The 16447-nt window shown below is 44.9% G+C and overlaps 1 protein-coding gene across 1 annotated transcript; it reads right to left on the bottom strand.

The window, feature by feature from the left end:
* Positions 1 to 197: 197 nt before the first annotated feature.
* LOC135906840 (adult-specific rigid cuticular protein 15.7-like) lies at positions 198 to 10043 on the bottom strand. The gene is made up of 3 exons (XM_065438433.2): positions 9909 to 10043; positions 2013 to 2075; positions 198 to 598 (listed from the first exon to the last, which is right to left on the bottom strand). The coding sequence occupies exons 1-3, from the start codon at positions 9909 to 9911 to the stop codon at positions 380 to 382; spliced, it is 285 nt and encodes a 94-aa protein (XP_065294505.1). The 5' UTR covers positions 9912 to 10043; the 3' UTR covers positions 198 to 379.
* Between the last annotated feature and the right edge of the window lie 6404 nt (positions 10044 to 16447).

A 16447-nucleotide genomic window follows, 5' to 3' on the forward strand; every position in this document is an offset into this window, starting at 1 on the left:
CAGCGCTCTTGTGGGAGCCCATGTCTCCGGTGCTGTGGCTTTCAGTAAACTATAGCACGAATATGGGGATGTTAAGAAAACGGACTGGCTAATGCGATCTGGTGACTTCCACCCACCTTTGTTTTTTCAGCTCAGTGCAATACTGAACATTCGCCCAGGCAGCGTCCACCACAGGAAAGAGGGACACGTACACGGTATCTTGTAAGCGATTCCCTTTATATTCCAAACATCCTTAATCACAACGATGTTCTGCGCCGGCCGGAAGCAACTGCTACTGTTCCGAGGAGTGAGAAATGAAGTCATGGAAATGAAAGCACCGATGCCACTGCCGAAAGTCCCCGCGCTGCGATGCGTCCCGTCGTGTCTGCTGCATGCGTGCTCAACCCTGCCGCGACACTCCGGGCACGTTGCTGTCGATGACCGGCTTGTAGCCGCTCTCGTCGGCAGTGTACTCAACTTTGACGTATTGCCCCTCCCTGTTGGTCATGCCGTACGAGCCGCGTCGGTTGCCCCCCGCGTCGCTCGACTCCTCGTGGAAGTGACTGCCTCCTTCCGGGTCCTTTATGTCGTACTTGAACTGGTACGCTCCGCTTTGGTCCTGGCGAGCGAACGTGAAACACACACGCACACAGAGATCAATCAGCAATGAAAACTTGGCAGCACTGTGTAATTTCGCTAGCTGCACAAGTTCGTCTGCATTACGTGAAGAGATTTTTGAGTGCCTGAGTGTTTAGACAGCTTGCGCATTGTCCTGTCTCGTAGCTGAGCTGAGTTCCTGTTTTCCAGGAAAACTTTTTCATGACGTGCTGTTTTAGACATACTTGTAAGGGAAAGTTGCTCGACAGAAAGCAGTCTGTCTTTTCTTTCTCACTCTTTTAAACCGAAGCATTGTTTCAGTTCACCCCCCCCCCTCTTTTTTGTGTGTGATGGCTGTTGGTTGTTACCTAGCAGGGTATACCGTCACTTGGGCCACTGGGCAAGGGCCAGTGGGTATACGCCCGAATAGAGAAATTGGGTCAGTGAGTGTTTGCAACTGGGTATGCCGAGCTGGGTATCAGAACTGACTGAGGGACAGATTCGCTTAAAATTTGGCTGTGATTTTGCATCGTCGCACACCTCTACTTTGTTGTTGTTGTTGTTGTTGTTGTTGTTGTTGTTGTTGTTGTTGTTGTTGTTGTTGTTGTTGTTGTTGTTGTTGTTGTTGTTGTTGTTGTTGTTGTTGTTGTTGTTGTTGTTGTTGTTGTTGTTAACATTCTAAATAAATAGTGATTTTTTATTTAGTCACTTAGCGATAGATGTGGAGAAACCGCCAGCTTTAGAACAGTTACCTCTGCGCAGTGCTAGAAAGCAGTGTTCGAAATTAAGGAATATAACAGCTAAGTAGCCCCTGTGCCCTTAAATTTGGTAACTGGCGTAGAAATCAGCCTGCCAGTAGCGCCTAATTTGGAGATTTCTCGATATGCTCAAGAACTTTGTCAGTGCCATGCAAGCAATTAGATAGATATCTGAAAACTCGTTAGTCAGCGTTAACCAAACGACTTTCGCACACTTCAGAAATGTACTGCTCCCTATACACGGTAAAGGTGACTTGCAGCAGCAAAATAAGTTTTGCTCCATTTCCTCACAGCTTTCATTATTGGCAAAACATACTAAGCCCTACGCCTACGTACATGCAGAATGACCCTACAACTTGCACACATATTGTTTCAGCCATGGGATGCGATCACTGTGAGCGTATATTTCTACGAGCTGGTGGTTGCCAAAAAGTCTTACGTTCTGTCTATTTCCAATCGTCTCACGTTTTCTCTGTTGTGTGTTTTTTTTCTTTAATGATTGCGTAGAGATGCACGTTCGCGCCTGCGCGAGCGTGCGCAAACACTCTTCCCCCTCGATTACTGGGAAGCGAGTTCTGCCTCGTCTTTCAAGTTCTCTCTAAAGATTGCGCAACCCTTTCAGAACGCAGAACCTAATCTTTAAGCTCGAAAGCAAATACAAAAACAAAATTGACCCACCTGTTGCGCGTGAACCATGGTCACGGCTGCAACGACGACGCCTAGCAGAATCACCAACTTTGCCTTGAACACATGAAAATTAAACACACGAATATGCAATACCAGAAGGCACATGACTGTGTCGACACCGGCATATAGCAAAATAATCTTCTAGCCCGGCTAGATCAATGCAAGCAAGCTGAATTTAATAAATTCTGGGGTTTTACGTGACAAAATAAAATCTGAATTTGAAGCTCGCCTTGGTGCGGACGCCGAAATAATTTTGACCACATAGGGTTGTTTAAAGTGCACCTAAATCTAAGTGCACGCACCTTCTTTCACTTTTTTTTCTCATATCATATGTGGCCGCTGCGGCGGGTATCGAACCCATTATCTCGAACTCAACAGCGAAACGTTATAGCTAGTGGGATACCGCGGTGGTTCCGCGGAAGCTGTCAATGGTCAATAAAGGACAGTCTAAAATGAGAAGATGCGTCTTCGAAAGAAACCATCTGACGCTTACAGTATACCGTTAGTTAAGTGCAAACCTGAACCACAAAGAGGAACCTGTTGCGGTGAAGTCTGAACCAAATGAGAACGACCAGTACGCGTGTAGCCAACACAGCGCATTAACCTGAGCAGGTACGCAATCCCAAAGTCACACTAAAGGACCAGATGTTTTTAATTGGGCAAAGTAACAATTCCTAGAAACAAAATGAATTCGTGCAACGGCATTGGATTCATTGCTGCAAAGCTATGTCACATGGAACGCAGCGCGTTTCTCATGTGGCACTTTCATGAAGCCGGAATTTCGACATTCAAATCTTGCGCCATCAGTAAGTCTACTAATCGAACAGTGTCTTGTGCAAACAGCGTCTGAGTCCTGTATGTGCGTCTTTATGATGCTCACAGGAGGCACCGACATTTTCTCTCTACTAGACGAAACGTATATGGCACTCGCACCTGCGTTCTCATTCGAATAGAACTTGCATGCCGCCGACGTAACGCAAAATTCATAGGAAGGATCTCCTACGAAACTATTAAAGAAATAAGTAGTAACTGATGAAATAAAAAGCAATTCGCCAAATTTCTAACGTGGACATTATCCCTTTCATAACCAACGCTGCATGAGTTTGGATCACGATGAAACTGGCAAAGTGCGACCGTCCAATAAATTACTTTTTCGCAAGGTAGCCGCAAGTTACAGTAGGCGCCATGGTCGCAGGAGTCATGACTAGTGCTTCGGACAAACAGGCTAATCGACGTAAGAGGCGCAACTTACCACACGTAAAGAGAAAATAAACACGCACATACAGTCGCTTAGCAAAGCTGTATCGAATAAGGCGGTAGCGTCTGCACTCAAAGGGAGCCTAAATTTTAATAAGTGGCTCTGGCACAAGCATCGGGTTCAAAGGACACTACTCTAAGCACTAAATCCATTTCCCCTCATAAATAACGGTTTAAAAGACATATCTTCCGTTAATTTTATGAAAACAAGTTCATACCTAGACTTGAAAATAAAAGCCAAAGCTTCTATTCTTCAATTCGCATAGAAGCACCAATGCCAGTGATGAATTTCAATGTTTCGTCAGTTTTTTGTGCGCGTACATAGGTCAATGTGGCTTACTAAAAGTTCTTTAAACTTGCTAAGTTCTGCCTTTGGCTCTTTAAGCGCTCGTCCTAGTCTTTTCAGAACCCCTCTGTCCGGCTCCACGCTGCACCATTTAGTATTAGGGAAAGCCAAATAGCCCAAACCATCACCCTTTTAAGAACGCGTTACGTTCCATCGTTAACGCTAAAAAATGGCCTACGACTCAGAACATGCCACCAAAAGCGATGACGTCACTGCAACAAGCTAAGCTAGTGCGGGAACTTATAGGCGACATCGCCAGCGGCCTTTCGCGTGTGCGTCTCTTTTGGCTGGCCAGAAACTGGACAAAGTCTTGTTAACCTCCCTGTCTTTCCTACCTGCCTTCTCTCTCTCTCTCTCTCTCTTTCTTTCTCTTTCTGGTTGACCAAGACCCTGCTTCCGGCAATTGTGAAGTTTTTTAGCACTGTAAATGTGTAATTTACGGATGTAGGTCGAATTATTTTTTCTACTTCTGTGTTCATTTTGCGTGGGCACAGGCCAAGAGGATGCGCTATTGGGAACCTGGTGCCTAACTCACAGCTTTTTTCGACTGAAGTGCTTTTTGCCCTTGACCGGCAGCCTTTTCTAATAATAAGTTTACCACCAGCATTGACTGAGATATTCTGCAACGAAGAATTCTAGCGTAAGACGTTTTTGGGAAAATACGCATCCTGAAACCGAATTTACAATTTTTTTTTGTTTGCTTGCAAGTTATCTTGTTATTGGCCAGCTGCACTCTTTCATAATATCTCAAGCACCAAGATTCACTGAAATTCGTTAATAGTTCTAGCCTAAGAGCTTTTTTGTGAACCTTGCGGAGACTTGTAGAGGACGCGCAGCATTGTAACAGTATCGTAAGTGGAGGTGTGGTTTTGGAGGTGTTTTTCGCCTGACATTGGAACAAGATAGGATACCGGGAGCCATGTTTCGAAATCTGAACACCAACAGCGTATTGAAGCAGAGTTTACTCACTGCGAAAGATTTCCTGGGATCAAACGTTTGCCTACGTGTACAGCCTATTGTTTCAAGGCCAACGACAGTCTCCAGCGCTTCCCTTGTCCCCTTCGTCCTTCCTTGTTTGTGCTGAGCGACGACAATTGGACGATTGTGTCGCGGGTTTAAATGCGGCACTCTCACAAGTGCGGTTGTAACATGTACGTGAACGGAAGCTCTGGCAGTACTCTCTTCAGACGTGGTGTGTAAACCGTGGACAGCGACTTTCTACATTTCCAAGTTTAAACTAGCATCAAGATAATAACTAGTAACTAACAACGACATAAAAACTAGATTATAACTAGTAAGATAATAAATACAAGGTGCAGGCGACATAATATGTTAATCGTGAAATTGTTTTGGTGCCATTGAATTTCGGAAAATTCATATTTTGTGTTAAACAATACCACTGCGTCGTCACTGACGACAAAAAAAAAATGAAAAAGAGAGAAAAACTCATGAGCCATTCCGCTCTGTGAAGGTGGATGACCAGCGAAGCTGTTTAGCACACGACATGGAGGTGACACATAATTTTGAACAAAGGTACGAACTTGTTTACCGTGATTTTTATGTGCATCCGCGTGGACCATGGCACCGCCACCCCGAGGAACCGGAAGAAACTACAGACGCGTCATGTTTAGACGGAACCGCCACCACAGGACAGTGGAAATAAAGGAAATGAGGTGCGCAAGCGCTTCGAATGCCAACAAAGAGATCGCTGTGCGAGCGTAGACATGGCCGACGCGGATCAAAGTGTAGTGCTTGTTCTTATCAAATTATTATCGGATACGGGTTCTATTTGGACTCAAGACATTAAACTTATTTTGCAAGTTGATGGAGCGGTTGAAGGCTGCTTCACCTCCGCCGCAAGTCGGCCCATAGTTTTTGGTATACGGTCATCGATCCGCTGGAAACTAGCCATATACAGCTTTGTTGTAAAAATACATAAAGGAAAGGCAAGAAGGTTAACCATGCTTATCCCGAATGACAACCCTGCACTGGGTGGACTGCAAGATGCGAAGGAGAAGTTCACACTTTGTGTATATGCACACATAATGAAGTGGCTCGTCAAAAACGTTCATACGGATTGGTGTATCTCAAAAAGCGCAGCAGCGCATTGTGGCTTAGCGCACTGCAGACGCACGAGGTCAGAGTCAGAGCTTGTGCTCTTTTGTTAACAGCTGTTTATCTAGGGCCCTGAATTTGTCCGAAGGGCAAGCCTCTCGTCTTCGTTAGGTAGCGGTCACAAAACAGGTGTTTTATGGTTTCTCGCATGACTGCATGTGTTGCAAGTGACCCAGTCGGCCATTTCAATTGTGAATGTGTAGGCGTTCGTTAGAGAAACTCCTATTCGCAGACAAAGAGCAAGGTTGTTTTTTTCACACGCTGTAAAAGAAGGAAAAATTTGTGACATGAGTCCATAGCGTGTAGGCATCAGTTAGCGAACTCCGGTGTATTTTATTTTAGTAGTGTGATATTATGGGCAAGATCTGTGAAGTGCAGCGCTGCATCCGTTCTTGAAAACTGAATCAAAGGGCCTTCCCTTTCTCCACGTGCCTCACGGGCAGCTTTGTAGGCCCTTTCATTGCGAGTGATGATGCAGTGCCCCGGCAGCCAGTGAAATACCATGTCATGGGCTCTGCAAACTTTTCTAAGGCACTGTGATGATATCTCTAAAGCCAACTGTTCATGTCATCCGTGGCACAGAGCTCACACGAGAGATCTCTGAGTTGCTTTTGAATTGCAGAATATAGCTCAGAAATTTCATGGCTTTCAATTCACATAAATGACTGCTCTGGCGGCAAGTTCGCAACCTGTCGATGTTGTGACGTGGCTGATGTTGAACTATTTGTACGTTGACGTCGACGGAATAACAACCGCATGAGTGGAGGTGGTTAGAATAGGATGAATGAATGCCTGTATGAGTGTCCTTAAACTGTTTTTCCTTTGGGTCCTCCTTCTATGTTACATTAATTTTGCTCCTTTCTTTCTTTATCTCCACTTTGTTATCACTTCACCTCCCCCTCCCCTCTCTTCCCAGCGTAGGGTAGCAAACCGGATCTTCCTCTCTGGTGAGCCTTCCTGCCTTTCCCCTTTCCTCTGTCTCTCTCTTTCGTAATAAAAATATACTTGCAAAAGCATGTGAATAATTTTGAAATTTCAATAACTTTTAACTCGATTAGGAGTACGTATCGTGTAGCATATGAATATTGGCTTTCCTTGCGGCAAAAATCAACAGGTCCGACATCTTTTCAACTCTCCGAATTAAGTTTTACAACTAAGCACTTTTGGGTGCCGGAGTCGTCCCAATGCACATGGTGATCTTGCGAAATCGGATGAAAGAGAGGAATGGTAGGAGGCTGCAGTGCTTGGATATGTCGTACCTCGTCTACTTTCCAAACGAAAATCAAGGTGTTGAGACTGGAGCAGGGAAAGGCGTTGAAAACTCGTTGTAAGCTTGTCAATGGTGATATGTACATATTGATGGGATGACCTCTGGCGATGGCCACTGTTGCGGATGTTGAGGCGCTTCGCGAAAGACAAAGGCTGGTTCTGAGCGTCTTAGCTTGCATACTCTCAAGTCCTCTGAGATGTCAATTCTGGAAGCTTGATAACACAGGAGAGATGTAACGCAAAAAAACCCATGAAGCGCACTCTCTGCAGTTGGAGCCTGCACCACACCGACCGTCCTCATGTCTCTTCCAGTGACGACTTTCAAAAGGTGATTGATGGAGATGTGTCTCTTCCTTGAGTAGGCTACTTGAGGGCTGATGCCTAAAATATTATGGGTTGTTTTATGCGAAATAGGCGGCCCAGTAATGGATTCTGGGCATCAAGTCATCGGCTAACCGACGAGATGTCGAATACGAAAAATGAATATGTTATACATTGCGAATGCCATCCCATCAAGCGGCAATCAAGGATAAAAAGTAAAAAGGGAGAACTGCATTGCGATGTTAAACCTGTATTTACGCGTTTATGCAAATAAAATACGCTTTTATCTGAATTAACTTGAGAAATAGACTGACTAGTCACATGTAGTGTTTTGTTACAGAATCGTAACAGAGTGGTCCACACACATAAGGAGAAGTGACCCTGATTTTGACATCGAATTAGCTTTAAATCACTCTTCCAGACATATGCCGTACAATTCGCAACCTTACACAAGCTATCACAGTGGATATGTTCTTTTTTTTTTCGGTAATCGCGCAGCAATCTTACGTCCACGCACGTAACTTAAGCTAGTTTCGCTAACTACCGGTGTCTTTTATCGTAGTCTTTCGTTTAGTATATAAACATTCAATATGGAGTTGCCTTTCACCACAGTGTAATCAGCTTCTGCTGCGAGAGCAATTCCTAATGTTACGACGTCAGTGCTTGTGACGATGTAATGTGGGTGCAGGGTGTGAACTCAACTGTCTTTCGCGTGGTCAACCTTTTGTGGTAATGAAGGGACAACTACGGAGGTGGAGTTTCTGCACGTATGTTGCGGCGCCGAGTATTCCGGCAGCGTTTGACGCTACTTTTGGTTTCTTGGAACAGATACCGATTCTGCGTAGCTTCCACCCCTGACAGTTCGACATTAGATGAAGCGCGGAAAATAAAAGCAGGGAACTTCGTGATATTTAACAATGACTGCGCTATTTCATCCTATTTTACTGTCGTAAATAAAATATACATATCTGCTCCTCTCCAGCTCTGATTAGTGCGGATGAGAATGTGGGATTTTTTTTTCAAGAGCGCTATTACATGCGCGCGTATTCTGTAGCTTTGCTTTCAGAGCCAGAGAAAGCAGTGCGGGAGTTGCCTTCTTCTGTATTTTTTTAAATGGTATAAACTTATTTTTATGGTATTTATTCTTATTTGCTGTGTTGTCTTTAGTCCTCCAGAACATGATGTAATTGCTTATCTATCGTGTAATCGGCCATTGGCAATACATTTCTTAAAATCAAGGCCATTTTCCCATATACCCTCCGTGGCTATGGTGGGCTAATACTGAGCACAAAACCACGGGATCGGTTCCCTGCTGCAGTCGCTGAATTCTGATTGAGGAAAGATGCGAAAGCGCTGTAAATTGTTCGGCGCAATTTAAGGAAAACCATTATACTACTATGTTGCTTTGACTCTCGTCAATGTTGACTCGTCAATAAACCTATCTTTCTTTCCGATATCCTACGCAAATCTGTCTCAGTCAAGATGCCTAACGTAGCATTGCCTCTTATATCCGTTAGCTGATCAGACAGCCATGCCCCAACTCTCTTCCGCCCCCGAAGGGCACCTCCGGAATGTAGCAATAGTAATCATCGCGGCACTGTCGTCGGCTAGGAGGCGTAGACGCGCCGCTGCGCGGGCACCTTGACCTGGACACCGCCGAAATCCAACTCGATTGCAGCTGTGGTCGGGATCACAAGCGGTCAAACAGAGATAATGCTTCAGCACTGGCGGCATACCATGCCGTTCACTTATTGGCGGTTTCTTTCGTTCACCTATTCCCAACGCTGATTAGCTGGCTAGAATGCAGAGGTTCAGTCAATCTTTCCCCATCCCTCATTTACTATTATAATGAATATCTCGCTCTCGCTGTGAGGTCTCATACCTCCTCAAGAAATCCTACGTGCATATACCTTCAGGGACGAAAGGATAGCGTAGTGGATTTGAGGACAAACACTCGTTGACAAACCAGCTGCCATCATTAGGCAGGCGTAGATTTAAGCAAGGTAGATTTAAACACAGCAGTAAGAGATGGTGGTCGTTGAAAGTAATCGAATAAATACTGAAACGCAGGAAGAAAACGTAGCATGAATCAATATTTTCCAAGATGGAGCGCTTATATAGAAATTTGTAGAGATTGTAGATATATATATATATATATATATTTGTAGAGATTGCAATGAAGGATCATGCTCACTCGCAGTGCTCACTGTGACAGCTCAGTGGTTACGGTGTTGTACGGCTCAGAACGAGTACGCGGGTTCGCTTCCCTGTCGCCACGGCCGTATTCCGATAGGGGTGGTATGCAAGTACCTCTCTTTTGATGTACCTGAGAGAATCGTGGTCAAAGGTATTCCGGACCCACACTATGGCGCCTCTCAAAGAGCGTTTTCTTTCCACGTTAAAGAAGTAATTTCTTTTTCTTGTAGGGAACACAATTAGGCTTATGTTACTGATGATGATGATAACGCAACTAACAAGCGAAGCTGTTCCAATTATTAATTTCATTGGTACAATGGGAGAAAGCACGCGATGGTCATTTGGATACCAGAAGGAAGCACCAGCACTGGCCGAGTCCTCACCATGTTAGAATCCCGCTTCAGCCGAAGGCTAGAAACACGTCTCCGATTGTCACCACAGAAGACGGGAACGTCACAGACTCCGCCAAGTCAAACTCCCGGGGGTGCTGTACGCGCTGCCCCTTTATATACGCATAGCTTCCGTCTGCCGGCCGTCGTTCTCACTTGTATACCCTTTCTCTTTCTCCCTCTCTCTCTCTCTCTAACTCTATCTCTCTCGTTCTTGCGGACATGCGTCATTCCGACATTTCTGTCTTTTTCTGAAAAGGTTCTGTTGGCAGCAAGCGCTGGCGCACCTACATGACGCGCAAACACAGCGACGTGCCCGCGCAATTACGACACCTGCAAATGTACACGTCGCAACCGTTCCAAAATCCTCCGAGCTCGCACTTTCCCCAGCGACCTCTCCGTAACTTAAACGAAAGGCATAAAGTAATGTTTTCTTTCACTCTGATTGCAGAAAGACCGCAGAAAGAACGACGGAAGAACGTACGCGCACAAAACTTTGCATACACCCCCGCTTGTGGCCTCAGCGAGCGATCGTCCTTCACCTTCAGCGGTGCCTGAGGCGACAACGCAGCCCGGCGGATGCCGGGACAGAAACCGCGCCGGCCAATTAGGCGTGACCTGCTATGATCGCCCGACGCCTGCAGGGGTCGTGTGCGCGTACATCAAGCCGCGCGACCCTCGGGGGTCAAGGAGGAACTAACCATCACCTCGCGCAGGCTCAAGTCGACGCCGGCTGGCTCGGCCGTATGTATCCGCGGCGGCTGATTGCTGGATCGATGCTGAGAACCGTGTTTTTGTTATTTGCATAGCGGATGAAGAAACCTTTTAACACCGCGAATCCGCACTTGGATGTGGTTGGTGAGCCTTGGTGAGGTGAAGCTTGGGTCAGCTGGCGCGTGTCGTTTCATAGCGTGCCTGTCCGGTGCTTGCTGTGTTTCACGGCCCTGGGAAAGCATCTCCTTTATTGATCTACCGATAGTAGGTGATGAAAGAACAAATGTCGTCCCAACGTACCAAGAGGCAACAATCCAAAGTGGGCGTTTAATCTCTGTCATTATTTTACCGCTTGTATGCAGAAAACAATCATCACCATAATCATCATCGTCATCAGCCTGGCTACGCCCACTGCAGGGCAAAGGCTTCTCCCATACTTCTCCAACTACCCCGGTCAAGTGCTAATTGTGGCCATGTTGTCCCTGCAAACTTCTTAATCTCATCCGTCCACCAAACTTCCTGCCGCCTCCTGCTACGCTTCAATTCTCTTGGAATCCAGTCAGTAACCCTTAATGACCACCGGTTATCTTCCCTCCTCATTACATGCCCTGCCCATGCCCATTTATTTTTCTTGATTTCAACGAAGACGTCATTAACTTGCATTTGTTCCATCACCCAATCTACTCTCTTCTTATCCCTTAACGTTACTCCCATGTTCTTCTTTCCGTAGCTCGTTGCGTCGTCCTCAATTGAAATAGAACCCTTTTTGTAAGCCTCCAGTTTCTGCCCCGTAGGTGAGTACTGCGAGGTAAAACAGAGATTTTATAGAGTTTTCTCTTGAGGGATAATGGCAACCTGCTGTTCACGACCTGAGAATGCCTGCCAAACGCACCCCAGCCCATTCTTATTCTTCTAATTATATATCCCCTCAAATGCCCGTTTAATCAATTAAACAAAATGCTGGGCACGGTTTGCCATGAGGCCGACAGCATTTCGCAGAACAGTGTAGCCCTTCAGCACTGGATAAATCAGGTCATGCGGCATCTAGCCGGGGTCGAAACATTTTCGGTGGAACCTACGCTGGAAGCCCCAGCTTGTTTCCCGCGTTTTCGAAGAAAGTTCATACAGATAACTGATGACCAACCACGGCTAAACTCTCCTGCGCATTTCATGTGGTGCGGTGATCCCAGGAGCTATTCTCTTGTATATGTTAGGGCAGGGCATGCAGGAGTCGTGCAGTGCCAATGCATATTCGCTTCTTTGAATGGATGGCGCAGTTCATGGGCAAGCAAGGCGAAATTTGGATCCCTTATATAGGTTACTTTATAAACGCTTTTGCATACTTCTACAAGCAGGCGTAAGTGTGAGACTGCTCCGTCACTTTAAAGAAAAAAATAGGCAGGACATAGCCTGATTTCAATGTCAGCGCACAGAAGTCTATTCCACATGAGTTCCAGTTTGGCCGAGTCCTGTAGGACTGCTGAAACCTGCGAGGAAGAAATGTTTGCGTCACGCAACGTAAAACAGGTATGGACATTGGTATCAAGCAAACGCAGTCAAAATAGGACACTGTTTGTGTTTCTAATTTTACAAACTGTCTAACTCAAAGCTCTTAGCACTATCAATTAAAAGTTATGCCCCCGAAGTTGCGTGTTAGAGCTCCTGACATTAGAAAATTTGCTAGCATAATGTCCGATCAGTTAGTTCATGAACTAGAGAGTTATCTGGAAATGTCTGGGCTGGTCCTGCAGTGTACTAAGCTGAGCTTGCGATGACGATGTCCGTCATGATGACGACAAGTGAGTGCGATTATGATGATAAAGAAGTAAAGGTCCAAATGTCCTAAATGGCTCCTGAATAAAGCACAATCTCTAAGTGATAGCTTCGCAGTGATCGCAATACTTGTACATACCTGTACATTTGCAATCCCAGTTTTCTGCACTAGTTTTATTCTTGTATTTTCATTCGTTTAGCATCGACAAGTGGTCCTCGTACAGGGGCTTGAATAGGCGACTTAAGCCACATGTGACAGCCACTCCCAGTAACAGGTAAAACATAGGAGCCTTTTCTGACCATTCCTTATATTCTACGGCGACGTTGCAGCAGTTACTTGAGTGTCTGCCTTTCGCGGTGCGTTGCACTTGTAGCCACAAGTCCTAGGTCGGTCCTGCCATGGTCATCGCCATCATTACTTCATCGTCATGCTTTCATTGTCGTAGGATCGTCATTATGGTGTCATGCAAACGTCGCTACGCCTTCGAGGTCTTTCCATCTGCCAATGCTATCGTCATCGTCGTCGTCATTGTCGTGCCACCATCATCAAGTTATCTTTATCGCTATCATGACATCATACAATAGCCGTGTCGCCGTCTCACATAGACACATAGGCGTCAACCGAATCTCTTCCCTTACACGGACGTGTTTAGCCTTCAGATAACACTTTGAAGAACCATAAACGAGGCTGGATCATACGGTACGAGGAAAATTTATTGCATAACGTTTATTCTCACAATGCATGTGTTCCACGTTTTTTGTCCACGCTGGATGAACTTGTCTTCTGGTAAGATAACGGCGTTGCGACTAACTTTGCGCACGGAAGGGCGTCTGAAACGATTGCATGAGTTCTTGTTCGACTGCATTTTACATGTGGTTCTTATTTAGACTTCCTTATGGGTTCTTGTTTTTATTTTCATTTCATTACATATTGTAGCAGAGAAGTAGTCAGGGCTTGTACAGGGTGTTCATTTCTAAGTTTTACGTACTTTTTAAAAAATTGTCTGTGGCGGATAGCGTATTTCTGGTCGTTGAGCTGGATTATTCCAAGAGGCTGGCCATTCTAGCACAATAAATTGAAACACACCTTCATATAGTTCACAAAGGTTGATCAATTACCTTTCTGATTAATTACCTTACGGCACATATTGCAATTTATGAATTGTAGCCGGGAAGCTTGCAGGACGCATTCACTTGAAATGAACTTTTAGGATGGCACCAGTTTGAAGATATTATTTTCCAGTGTGGGACAAAATATATGGGCATTCCGATTACGTTTGTGATTCAGTGCGAAAAAGAGCAATTTGTTAAAAAAAAAAAACTAAATGGACCACCAGAGCATTTTTACAGTGAGTTTCATGGCGCATTCTCCAAACTGGTCCCCTTCTTGAAATTCATTTCAAGTAGATGCGCCTAACAAACACACCGGCCACAATTCGTCAGTTGCAATATGTGCCCATATTATAATTAATTAAGGTAATTAGTAAGCTCTAGTTAAATATTTGAATATGTATTTCGCTTTTTTATGCCAGTAATCTATGCCTGTCTGAAGAATCAAACTGAAGGACTAGAATTATGTCATCTCCAACATCCTATCATTTTCAAATTCCATAAAACTTATATATGACCACCCCGTATAGGATGCTCTATCGTCCTCTTGCACTTTAAATTGGGCAAGATTACATAACCATTAGGATTCTGCTGCTGCTACTGCAGCTTTCGTAGTCCTTAGGTGTGTAAAAAGAAAAAAGCACGATCTTCTTGAAAACTTCCTTTGGCGACCTTGCTGAAGAAGTATGCTTTGTATCCTATCTCACATGCACTTGGACACACACACATAGCTAATGGTTCAGCAACTTGAAGCAGCTGGCAAACTCATCTGTGCACCTCGTAAAAACTTGGGTCTAAGCTGATTTCATAGTCACATTGGCTGCGGAACATGTAAATCTCGTGGTCGTGCCGTTATGTTCCTAAGGTTGCCCAGTCAGGTTGATTAATTACTTCTTAGCATGCACAAAACAAATAAGTGCACTGTAACCTTATAACCTGTTTTCTCGTTGCGGTTGTAGTTTGCGGGCCAAGACGTGCGCTCCAACTCATGCCTTGAGTGTGTTTTACCGATCCTTAAGAAGCTTCATAGCGGGACTCAGATACTCAGTGTGTGGAGGCTTTATCAGTTTGTTTTAATCTCTTCTCAATCGAGCACTTATTTTCGAAGTGAGTAGTAGCAAAAGAAAGAAACTTATACGTCCCCGGGAAGCATAATTGTCTCTTTCTGACAGAGTCACAAGAAGTCGAGAGTTCCAGGTTGTCACTAAATACGAAGTGATAAGGGTCTTGCACTCTATCTCTAGGTACAAAGCATAACGATATCATAGAGTGACGGCGGCTTTGGTAAAAGCTTGTCATAATAATTAGTCATAATTAGTCATAATGACATGAGCGCCAAGACATTACCATCAGCACACCACGAGGAAGACAAGACGGGCGGGAAGTGGATGCACACAACTCCGGCGTTCTTTTTTTTTTTTTTGCAAAGCACTATATCATGAGAGCCCAACAAAGACACAAAGGAAAACATAGGGGAAATTACTTGTACTTACCAATTCAATTAAAGAAACGTTAGTTAATGGCATTGAAAGTGGATCAAAAAGACAAGTTGCCGCAGGTGGGGAACGATCCCACGTCTTAGCATTACGCGTGCGATGCTCGCATAAGAGAGCATCGCATGAGTAAGCGGGTCCTTACGAAGTCTCTCCAGGCTCCTTCCAACTTTCAAGATTTTCGTGATATTTCACATGTGCTGCAATACAGTCTCACTCCCTAGTTCAAAAAATTACTGTCTTTTCCATAACCATCTGGAAGATTGGCAGATGGCTGAACGCACGATATCTTATCAGCGCAGTGGAATAGTATCAGCCATGTCATACGAATGGGGCTTTTGTTGGCGAGAACTATCGGGAAGGTTCAGGGATATGTACAGCGTCACGCTCAACAGGGCTCCACGTACGACCAGAGACAAGGAACTTTCTTCCCCATGAAGCTAGAAGCTGCGTTTTCACATGAACCATCGTGATTCTTAGGCTTTGGCATAAAGTTTCGCGCTGTACTTACTAGAAAGAACTCGGCCACTAGTGTCTACGGAAGCTTCAATCAGGGTGGTTCAGCCAGCATCGGAATTATGCATTAGTAAGACCTAGTAAGAATTATGGTAAGCATAGTAAGAATTATGGCAAGTGCATGGATTTGCCTAACCTTCGTCCTACTGGCTTCAAACAGCTTCGTGACTTTGTAAACGAATAATTTTCGGCAAAGCACTATGTAATAAATAATTAAAGAACCAGTATTAAAATTGCCCGACAGCAGCATTTGAACACAGGACCTCTAGCAAAGGAGCTCGATATTGAAACCACTACGCTACGGACGTTCTGTTTCTTTTTTTATTTATTGAATCACGCCCAGCATACATGCACCGACAAGAGCCAAAGAACGCCCTCGTGAATTTCTCGCGGGCAAATCAATTCCTCGAGATGGTTGGCGCGTTTTCACCTTTGGCCACCTCGACAGTCTCAACCGCTGGAATTAAAATCGGTCGCGTGCGTTCACAGAGTCCTCTGCACTTAGAAAAGCATTGCTTGCTCTGAAATTTAGGACAGTAGGCAGATAAAGCGTAATAAACGAAGCCGTAAGAACGTCAGAAGCCTCGAGCACGAAGATCAGACAAGTCCATGTACTTCCCATCATTGCCACCGTGGCTGAACGATATAGCACCAGAGTACCCTTTAGTAATTATTGTGGGAAAGATTATGGGTTTTAAAGCAGGAGTGGCCATATAGATCTAGAATTCTCTGAGCAATGACTCTACGCCGGTTTCGCCACAAAGTTACCTCTTTGGCGGCAATGAAATGTTTCTCGTGATGAAAACGCCTTGATCAATAATGCATGCAATAACAATTTAATGGTGAAGTCAGCATGAAAAGAGCGCGAAGGTGTTTTTATCATCGTGTGACTTCACTGGGACATCAATTTTCAGCCTTTCAGAACTT

The sequence above is a fragment of the Dermacentor albipictus genome, chromosome 5 (assembly GCF_038994185.2).
Source record: "Dermacentor albipictus isolate Rhodes 1998 colony chromosome 5, USDA_Dalb.pri_finalv2, whole genome shotgun sequence".
NCBI classification, from domain to species: domain Eukaryota; kingdom Metazoa; phylum Arthropoda; class Arachnida; order Ixodida; family Ixodidae; genus Dermacentor; species Dermacentor albipictus.

Bases quoted from the DNA above. Each gene is read 5' to 3' on its own strand.
- LOC135906840 (XM_065438433.2), bottom strand. The intron at 599-2,012 runs GTGGGTCAATTT...TTCGCTCGCCAG, and splicing joins CCATGGTTCACGCGCAACAG to GACCAAAGCGGAGCGTACCA.